General features: G+C 41.8%; 1 protein-coding gene across 2 annotated transcripts in view; it reads left to right on the forward strand.

The window, feature by feature from the left end:
* Positions 1 to 10,786, forward strand: part of LOC116069580 (histone H2A.V) — an 18,221-nt gene extending 7,435 nt beyond the window's left edge. The window contains exons 3-5 of one of the 2 annotated variants that reach the window (XM_031340334.1): positions 5,155 to 5,268; positions 9,906 to 10,035; positions 10,720 to 10,786. In XM_031340334.1, coding sequence (XP_031196194.1) covers positions 5,155 to 5,268; positions 9,906 to 10,035; positions 10,720 to 10,781 — 306 coding nt within the window. In that variant the 3' untranslated portion in view covers positions 10,782 to 10,786. The remainder of the gene's footprint in view (positions 1 to 5,154; positions 5,269 to 9,905; positions 10,036 to 10,719) is intronic. The other variant, XM_031340335.1, reaches the window with a different exon arrangement.

Below are 10,786 nucleotides of genomic sequence, written 5' to 3' on the forward strand. Positions count from 1 at the left end.
GTCCTGAGTTCAAATCCTAGCAACCACATGCATGGCTCACAACTATCAGAATGAGATCTGATGCCCTCTCCTGGTGTGTCTGAGGACAGCTACAGTGTACTTACATATAATAATAAATAAATCTAAAAAAAAAAGATTTACTTATTTTTTTTTTTTTTTCGGTTTTTTGAGACAGGGTTTCTCTTTATAGCCCTGGCTATCCTGAAACTCACTCTGTAGACCAGGCTGGCCTCGAACTCAGAAATCCTCCTGCCTCTGCCTCCCAAGCGCTGGGATTAAAGGCGTGCGCCACCATCGCCCGGCGATTTACTTATTTTTATTTTATGTATGCATGTGTTTGCCCTGCATGTATGTCTGTGCAGCCTGTGCATACAGTGCCAGAGGACACCAGAGGGGGGAGTCACCCATATGCCATGTAGGTGTTGGGAACTGAACCTGTGTCTTCTATAAAAGCAGCAAGTGCTCTTAACCATAAACAATTCCTCTAGCCCCATGAAATACTCTATACAAGTGAATTAGGATTGCTGAGTGGGAAGAACATTGTTGCCATCAAGTCTGACGACCTGGCCTGAGTTCAACTTTCAAGACCCTTAGAGTGGAGGGAGGTATCAGCTCTAACAAGTTATCTTGTCACCCTCGCGCACATGTGTTATATATGGCAAGAATGTCCACACACATAAAGAAATAAATCATTTTTTAAAAATTATTTATTTATTTTATGTATATATGAGTACACTGTAGCTGTCTTCAGAGACCCCAGCAGTGGGCATCAGATCCCATTACAGATGGTTGTGAGCCACCATGTGGTTGCTGGGATTTGAACTCAGGACCTTTGGAAGAGCAGTCAGTGCTCTTAACCGCTGAGCCATCTCTCCAGCCCAAAAGAGATCATTGTTAAGGGACAAATTGGAAGTCCATACTGTCTGTGTGTCTGTGTGTTTCTCTCTGTCTGTCTTTGGTTTTGCACAGTGCTTCCCTTTGAGCCCCTGTTAGCCTCCTGCCTCAGATATATACCACCACAACAGCAAAACCAGGTTTCTTTCTTTCTTTTTTTTTTTTTTTTTTTTTTTTTTTTTTTTTTTTTTTTTTTTTTTTTTTTTTTTTTTTTTTTTTTTGGTTTTTCGAGACAGGGTTTCTCTGTGTAGTCCTGGCTGTCCTGGAACTCACTTTGTAGACCAGGCTGGCCTCGAACTCAGAAATCCGCTGCCTCTGCCTCTCAAGTGCTGGGATTAAAGGCGTGGGGCCACCACTGCCTGGCCAAAAACCAGGTTTCTTAAGACAGTGGAAAAAAATGTCAGCAAGTGGATGACACTCTCTATGTGACATGGAAGGAAAGGGATAGGAACTTAAGTTCTTTTTTTTTTTTTTTTAAATTTTATGTGTGTGAGTGTTTTGCCTGCATGTATTTACACTATGTGTAGAGGCCCAAAGAAGGCATTGGGACCCCTGGAAGTAGAGTGAGCTGCCATGTACGAGGTGGAAACCCAACCCAGATCCTCTGCAAGGGCAGTATGTGCTCTTAACCACTGAGTCATTTTCTGTAGTCTGGGAACTTTGCTTAAAAGCATATATTATATATTTTAGGGCACTATTTAAATTCTCAGAATTTATTTCAAATGTATTTAAACTGTGTCAAGTAGAGTTTGTTGCTCTGGTTTAAGAAATAAACAAAAAGAAGGGCTGGAGAGAGGGACTAACGTGTAAAGGGTTCCCTCCAAATGCCTTAGTTCCCAGGGCCCAGATGGCGGCAGGAGATATTCAGCTTCTGTAGATTATCCTCTGACTGACATAAATAAGTAGGGGCCTAGAGAGATGGCTCAGTAATTAAGAGCACTGGCAGCTTGCCCTTCTAGATGACTAGAGGAGTTCACTGCACTCATGTGAGCATCCTTCTTTCTTTCTTTTTTCCCCCCTTAGGGCCATTTTTCAAGATAGTTTCTCTGTATAGCCTTGGCTCTCCTAGACCTTGACTTATAAACCAGGCTAGCCTCAACTTCAGAGATCCCTCTGCATCACAGAGAGTATGATGCCTCTTGAGTATTAGGATTAAAGGCTATCACCACCCTGCAATGTGCTCATCTCTTAACAGACAGCTCCTGTGGATTCAGTGCCCTCTTCCGACCTCCCTGAATACACACATACACATGGATGGATCCATCATATAGCTTGGCCAAGGTAGCACATGCCTTTAATCCTTGCACTTGGGAGGTAGGAAGTAGAGGCGGACAGATCTCTCAGCTCATAGCCAGCCTGGTCTACAGAACAAATTTGAGGACAGCAAGGGTAAACAAAGAAACCTTATCTCAAACTGGAGAGATGGCTCAGCTGTTAAGAGCACTGACTGCTCTTCCAGAGTCCTGAGTTCAATTCCCAGTAACCACATGGTGGCTCACAACCATCTCTAATGGGGATCTGATGTTGTTTTGTGGTGTATCTGAAGACAGTGACAGTATACCCACTACTTGAAGTAAATAAATAAATCTTAAAAAAAAAAAAAAAGAGCCAGTGGTGGTGGCGAACGCCTTTAATCCCAGCACTTGGGAGGCAGAGGCAGGTGGATTTCTGAGTTCGAGGCCAGCCTGGTCTACAGAGTGAGTTCCAGGACAGCCAAGGCTACACAGAGAAACCCTGTCTCAAAAAAAAACAAAAAAAAGAAAAGAAAAAAAAAGAAAGAAAGAAACCTTGTCTCAAGAAACAAAAAAGAAAACATAAACCATTCATGTAGAAGCTGGGGAGATAGCTCAGCTGTTAAGAGCATTGATATTTCTTACAGAGGGCATGGGTTCAAGTCTCAGCACCCAAATGGCAGCTACAACTTTGTGTGACTCTGGTTCCAGGGTATCAGGCATGCAAGTGGTGTGCAGACATACATATAGGCAAAATACCCATATAGGTAAGATTTTAAAAATAGGACTAGTGAGATGGCTCAGCATTTAAGAGCACTGACTGCTCTTTCAGAGGTCCTGAGTTCAATTCCCAGCAACCACATGGTGGCTCACAACCATCTGTAATGGGATCTGATGCCCTCTTCTGCTGTGTTTGAAGACAGGTACAATGTACTTAATAAATAAATCTTTTAAAAAGTTATAAAAAATAAAATGAGCTTGGCTTTGTTTAAAAAAACAAAATCCATGTATCTGAGGGAGTGTTAGCTGTGATACCAGCTATTTAAGAGGCTGAGGCAGTAGGGTCACCAATTCAAGGCCAACCTGGCTTACGTAATGTGTTCAAGACAAGCCTGGGCAGCTTAGCAATACTCAACGTCAAAAAAAAAATTGAAAGCAGTCTGAGGTGTAGTTCAGGCCTGTAATCTCAGCACCCAGGAAGTAGAGGCAGGGAAAGTTCTGTAAGCTGGAGGTCAGCCCACACTCCACAGCAAGATCAAAGCAGATACAAAGGTAGGGAGCTCATGGAGCTGTCCAGCATACCCAGCATGCCGTGGGACCCTCACATGGGTTCGGTCACTAACACTACAAGACAGGAGTAACGTCAGCAGATGATGCACGCATAGAATTGAAAGGAAGCCCCTGGCTCCTCCCTCAAGTTTCTCTAAGACTCAGAACTGAAAAGAGACTTGTCCCCACCCAGCTAGCAACTGTAGTATGGGCACACTGTAAGTGCACACAGTGTGCATTCACACTGGATGAGCTTTCTAATCTAAGAGAATTAGAAATACAAGAACAGCCAGGCGGTGATGGTGCACACCTTTAATCCAGCACTTGGGAGGCAGAGGCAGGTGGATTTCTGAGTTCAAAGCCAGAGTGAGAAACCCTGTATCTCGAAAAACAACAACAATAACAACAACAAAAAAGACCTTGTTGTAGGGCTAGAAAGAGGCTCAGCTGTTAAGAGAACCGGCTATTCTTCCAGAAGATCCTGGTTGGATTCCCAGCACCTGTGTGCCAAATTACAACTGTACTCTAGTTTTAGGGGATCCATTGGCTTCTACAGGAACTATGCTCACATGTCATGTGTCCATACACTTGAATGAATGGATGGATGAATAAATAGATTTAAAATAAAACTCTTTGTAGTCTCTGAAGCTTTGTAAGAGATGGTTTGGAGGTCTTGTAATGTGCCAGACAGCATATCTTACTAAAAAGACACAACCAGGACTAAAGTATTGACTGTGCTCTTAAGAGTACTGTAACTAATCCTGGAGTTGCTCTTTCCCCTTGAGAATGAGATCTACAAGTGACTACTAGATTTGGTCACTAAAAAAATGGACATCAAAAGCCAAGTTGGATTGGGAGAAGCAATAACAGAAAACTGAGTTGCAGGTAGCTAGGCATTACAGTACATAGCTAGAAAACCAGTGCTACAGATACTGAGGCAAGGAGGTTGAGAATCTGAAGCCAGCCTTGAGATGCAACCCTATTTTAGACAAGTAAGTAAATACATATAAGCCAGACAGTGGTGGCCCACACCGATGATGTCAAGCAGATCTCTAGGTGGAGACCAGCCTGGTCTATAGAGTGAAATCTAGAAAAACTGATGAGAAACAAAAAACAGACAAACAAACAAACAAACAAAAAAAAACAAGATTTGTTAATAAATTTGCCTTTGAAAGACAGGTACCTAGATATCCTCCAGAAAGGAAGAAATTGGAGTTACTGAAATAATGAGGCAGTGAAGTGGCAGGCAGAGAGTGGTATCTTAGGATCAGTATCTCTGTAGTAGAGCTACTTAGCATGTGCAAGGCCCTGGGTTGTGTTACCAGCATCCCAAAACTAAAGCAAGTGCATAAATAAGCAAACTAGATGGTACAAATAAGTTAGTAGGATTAGATTACTTTAGAAATGGAAATTACTCTCTCAGAAGGAACGCTTCATGGTGAAAGTGTGAGCCTGATTTTCCTTAACTCTTAGGTGACCTTTTGAAATTGAGGAAAGAATAGTTAGGGTCAGAGAGAAAAGTGGAGGTTTAAAGTCATGTGGCTTTTAGGTGAAAGAATTGATTAGATATGGTTGTGATTATTGGGCTGTTGAACATGTAGTTGATAACAGCATGATATAATTAGGATTTTTACAGTGAAACCCTGTTGTCCAAAAAGTCAAGTTTGGGGCTGATTACAGCACATATAGGTCCTAATTACACTCAACCATATATTGTCAAAACTCTGCAATACTTCCCAACAAGACATCTCTCTTTCAGTTTCCTGTGGGCCGCATCCACAGACATTTGAAGACTCGCACCACAAGCCATGGACGGGTGGGCGCCACTGCTGCTGTGTACAGTGCTGCAATTCTGGAGTACCTCACAGCTGAGGTTTGTGGAGAACGTCCTGTCGGGGGATCAAAGGCTGCTCTAAACTCAATGGCTGAGACTGCTGTGGAGAACCCTTCTAAAAAGACTAATGTGCTTTTGTTTTTGTTTCTTTTGGTTTTTGAGACAAGGTCTCTGTGTAGCCCTGACTGTCCTAGAACTCACTCTGTAGACCGTACAGTACTCGACTTCAGATCCACTTGCCTTTGCCTCCCAAGTGCTGGGATTAAAGGTGTGCACCACCACCACCTAGCCACTTTTATTTATTTTGAACCTCATATCATCCAGTCCAACCTCAGACTCCATCATATCGGAGAATGACCTTGAACTTCAGATCTTGTTCCTACCTCCCAAATGCTGGAGTTACAGAATTGTACTTCCACACCTGCTGCTCCTTTTTTCTTTCTCTTTGCCTTTTTGAGACAGCAGTTCTTGCTGACTTGGATATTGCTCTGTGTTCTGCTTAATTTGGAGAGGTTTTTGTTGGTTTGGTTTGGTAGAGACAAGGTAACTGGCTAATTGGAAGTCTGTTTAGACCAGGCCATCTCATCACTTTTAAAGAGTCTTGGCGTAGTTGGGTTTTGTTTGGGGTTCTTTGTTTAATTACACTTAAGTGTGGGCCAGCAAACCATATTTATAAGTAACATGATAAGTAATTACTGTTCTAACTAAGTTATGAGGTGTATATGTTAGTCAGTTGGTAGTGTTCCAGGCCTCTTGCCTAGCGTGCATGAAGCCCTGGATTTATTTCCCAATCCCACTAGACTGGGGATAGTGCAGTCCTACCACTTCAAAGGTGGAAGCAGGAAGATCAGGAACCCAAGTCATTTTGGCTACATTGTGAATTCAAAGCCATCCTGGGGTACATGAAACCCTTTCTCAAGAAAACAAAAAAACAAAAAACAAAAACCTGGATACAGCATGGCTTGTTAGTTTATAAAGAGTCGTAATAGAATGATATTGCCAGGCATGGTGGCACATGCTTGTAGTCATAGCATTCAGATGGCTGAGATTAGAAGATCATGAGTTTGAGGTCATCCTGAGCTATCTAGAGAGACCCTGTTCCAAAAACAACAAACAGATTGTAAAAATCACGTACATTCTGATATAACAGGCAGAAGAATAAGCATTCCTCTCATGGTTATAAATTAGCCTTACATTTCACTTAGCCGAGTAACTTTTTCTTTACTTTTCTTTTTTTTTTCCTCAAGACAAGGTCTCTCTGTATAGCCCTGACCATCTTAGAACCCGATCTGTAAACCAGGCTGGTTTCCAACTCAGAGATCCACTTGCTTCTGCCTTTGCCTCCTGTCTGCCGAGATTTAAGGCATATGCTGGCAAGACTTCTTAATATGAGGGTCCTAGACCACCACTTTCTTTCTCCCTCCTGTGGAAAATGAATAAGAAGGCATGAAGTACTGGTAGCTACATTCCAAACCAGGGTAGTTATTGAGTAGGAAGTAAGTCAGGTAATAGAGACAGCCAGGCAGACAGGCAGAGAAGATTCTTAGTTGGGGAAAATGTGATAGAGAAGAAAACTGAAGAGTGTGGGTGTAATGTACATCAGTTGTCATTGCCTTCATTTCATTCTGCTGCTCAGGAGTTAACTTTGAATTATGGTAGTTTGAGCTTTGCTGTGTTATAAACCAAAGGTTTCATGGGGGCATTTTGATACTAGGTGAGATGCTTTTTTTTCGATCCTATCCCAGATTTTCATTTGTGCAATCTCTAGAGAGATATATATTCTCATTTATTAGTGCTTGGCACATAGTGGTTGTAGCTCACACCATTTGAGGCCTTTCTACACTCATATTTTCAGGTACATTTTCTTTGTGGTACTTGGGATTGAACCCAAGACCTTATGAGTTAAGGAACCATCCATACTGATCTACATCTCAAGTCCTTTGAAGGTGTTTTGTTGTTGTTGTTATTATGTTTTAACTTATTGTATATCTGTGTACAATTTGCATTCAGTGCCTACAGAAACCAGAAGAGGGCATCAGATACTGGAGTTAAGAATAGTTAATGATCCACATATGTGGGCTCTGGAAATCGAACCAGGACCCTCTGGAAGAGTGGCCTGTGCTCCTAACTACTGAGCCACCGTGCCAAAGGTGGGCCCATCCTTTGTTTCTTTGAGGCAGTCTTGTGGCTGCCCCAGCCAACATTAGAGTTGTAGTCCTGTCTCAGGCAGTCCCCCAGGTGACTGAGACATGTTTCGCTCATGGTTGGCTAAAGTTTTTAGAATAAATAGACGTCCTACAAATACAGCTCAGTGAGAGGGTGGGTACAAGAGAGCTGTGTGAGGCCCTGTGTTTTTATTTTTATGCTATTAAATATCAATCATCCTTTATTCTTAGACCCAGTCTCATTATCAGTACAATGCCATTGTCACTCTTAGACACCATAAGTATTATGTCTTCTGTAGCAACACTCAGAATGAACCATGACTTCTGGATTGTAAGGGGAGGGGGTTAGTTTTAAACTTGTCTTGATGTCTTTCCACCAGTCCAATAAAAATTTAGCTGCTTTTTTTTTTTTAAAAAAAGTCAACATGTGGGCTGGAGAGATGGCTCAGTGGTTAAGAGCCCCAACTGCTCTTCCAGAGGTCCTGAGTAAAATTCCCAGCAACCACATGGCGGCTCACAACCATTTGTAATGGGATCCAATGCCCTCTTCTGGTGTGTCTGAAGACAGCAATAGTGTACTCATATGAATAAAATAAATCTTTTTTTTAAAAGTCAACATGTTCTAGGTATTTACATTTGGAGTTTTGACCTGGTGGTCACACTTTTAATCCCAGGACTTGGAGACAGATGCCAGTGAATCTCTGAGTTGGAGACCAGCCTAATCTACAGAAACCCTGCCTCAAAAAACAAAAGCAAAACAAAAAATTTGGAGTTTTGTTATTTAGTAGAGGTAAAATTGCAAACCCTAATCCAAGAATCATTGGATCATTGGGGGAATCATTTTTCAGTCTTGGCTTTCACTAGAACCTTTTGGAGAGCTTTCAAAGCATACTTGTTGTAGGTATGTGTCAATATGGTCTGCTCACCCTAGACCAGCTAGATGCTCAAGGTAAGACGTGCCCAGTAGTTAATTCAGATGTATGACATTGTCTATGCTCTCCTAAAATGAGCATTCTCTGTGGAGTTATCTTTGTTGTTTCTATCAAAGTTGTAATGGTGCCAGTAGAGCTGATGCACACAAATGCAATATTAGCTAGACAAGCTAGGAAACTGTAATCCTAAATTACAGAGACTAAAGCCGGAGAAATGTCAGCCTCAGCTCCAAAGATTGACCCTATGTCCAAAAACAAAACAACAGTGCATTGTTATGGCTGACTAGAACATTAAAATTTCTTGAAATATGAGCAGGCTACAGCTTAGTTTGTAGAGTACTTGCCTTGCATACATGAAGCCCTAGCTATGTTCAATCCCAAGTACCACATGAATTTAGAGTGGTGGTATATATCTGTCACTCTTGCTCTTGGAGATGGAGACAGGAGTGGTTAGAAAGAAGTTCCTTGTCATCCCTGGCTACATAGCAAATTGAAGGCCAGCCTGAGAAAACAACAGAAAAAAAAAAATTCTACTACAGAATAAAAGGCTTCATTGCTTATAGCTCTTAGGGCTCACATCTGAAACAATTTCTATGCAGGTAGGTGTGGTGGCACATGACAATCCCGAAACTTGGAAGGTGGGACCAGGCCCACCAGAAGTTCAAGGTCAGCCTTCGATGCACAGCCCTTTTGTTTTTCTGAGTGTTAAAGAAGTTCCACCTGGGGGACTGGAGAGATGGCTCAGTGGCTAAGAGCACTGACTGCTCTTCTAGAGGTCCTAAATTCAATTCCTAGCAACCACATGGTGGCTCACAACCATCTGTAATGTGATCTAATGCCCTCTTCTGGTGATAGCCACACCTCTGTCTGAAGATAGCCACAGTGTATTCACATACATACAATAAATAAATCCAAAAAAAAAAAATGTAAAAAATAAAGTTCCAACTGTTAAGGAAACTAAGCTTACTAAATTGTCTATATAGATAGCAAAGATGGACTACATTCGCCAGGCAGTGGTGGCACACACCTTTAATCCCAGCACTTGGGAGGCAGAGGCAGGTGGATTTCCATGTTTGAAGCCAACCTGGTCTACATAGTAAGTTCCAGGATAGCCAGGGCTACACAGAGAAAACCTGTCTCGAAAAAACAAAAACAAAGATGGGCTACATGAATATATCAGGATGTATGATTTCTAAATGCTCACACTTAGACTCTTGGATAATCCTTTGATTTGTGTGTACCAGGCATAATGGCAGGTGCGTAATCTTTAATCCCAGCACCCAGGAGGCTGTAACAGAAAGGTCACTGAGTTCAAGGCAAGGCTGAGCTGCATAGCCTGGCCCTGACTTTTAAAAACAAAACAAAACAAAACAAAAACATCTTAGAAGCAGATTTTTCACATTTCTCTGTGTTTGTGCAGGGAATGCTTCTGAGGGAATCAGTAGGAGGTTCTTAGTGTCATGGGCACATACAGTGATACAGGAAAAGTCGGGTTAGGTACAGATACTAGACAACTCATTCGCCTACATTTAGAAACCTACTATTTCCCTAATTGTGTTATTCTGTGGATGCATTGTAGGTGTTGGAGTTAGCAGGTAATGCTTCTAAAGATCTCAAAGTAAAGCGCATCACTCCACGCCACTTACAGCTTGCAATCCGAGGTGATGAAGAGCTGGATTCACTTATCAAGGCCACCATAGCAGGGGGCGGTACGTATTATTAAGCCTAGATTACTTCTAACTGATATTCAGGTCAGTGGTCCTCTGTATTTGAATGGTTAACTAGAAACCATATGGATTTTAACTCCACAAGCGATAAATGTACTTCTGTTCTGTTGGTAGTGATGAGGTGAACCTAGGTCCTCATAAATGCTACAGGTAAACACTCTAATTGAGTTACAACTCTGGGCCCTCTCTGCTTCTTGCCATAGTGATCTGAGTTAATACTTGTTCTCCTGTCCTGTGTAGTGCTAGTTTGATTTTAGCTTGTTCTTTGAATGATGCGATACTTCAAACCGAAGGCTTGAAGTTTTGAAGTTTCCCCTTTTGTTTTGAACTATTCTAGAGAAGTAACATGATTCTGAGCAATTTCTTAATGTGATAGATGTGGCAGGACTGAAATAGCTCTGTGTTTTGGGGATCTGTAAGGGTTTGAGGTGAGTTGGTAGTTCTCAGCTGTGTTGAGCATACCTTACAAATGTGATGGCTGTAGTTAGCCATGTTTACTGTTCCTGTAGAAGGGTTCACAGGCTCCTGTAGGTTTAGTAGGATCCTAGTGAGAAGGGTCTTAAATAAGTTTCATCCTTGGTATAATTGCATTTTTACTTTAGCATTAAAGCATTAAAACTTAAAGAACATTATTAAAAATAACAACTCATACTCATTGTGTTGTAGGTGTGATCCCGCACATCCACAAGTCTCTGATTGGAAAGAAAGGGCAGCAGAAAACTGCTTAGGACGT

This window comes from Mastomys coucha, unplaced genomic scaffold (assembly GCF_008632895.1).
Source record: "Mastomys coucha isolate ucsf_1 unplaced genomic scaffold, UCSF_Mcou_1 pScaffold22, whole genome shotgun sequence".
Taxonomy (NCBI): domain Eukaryota; kingdom Metazoa; phylum Chordata; class Mammalia; order Rodentia; family Muridae; genus Mastomys; species Mastomys coucha.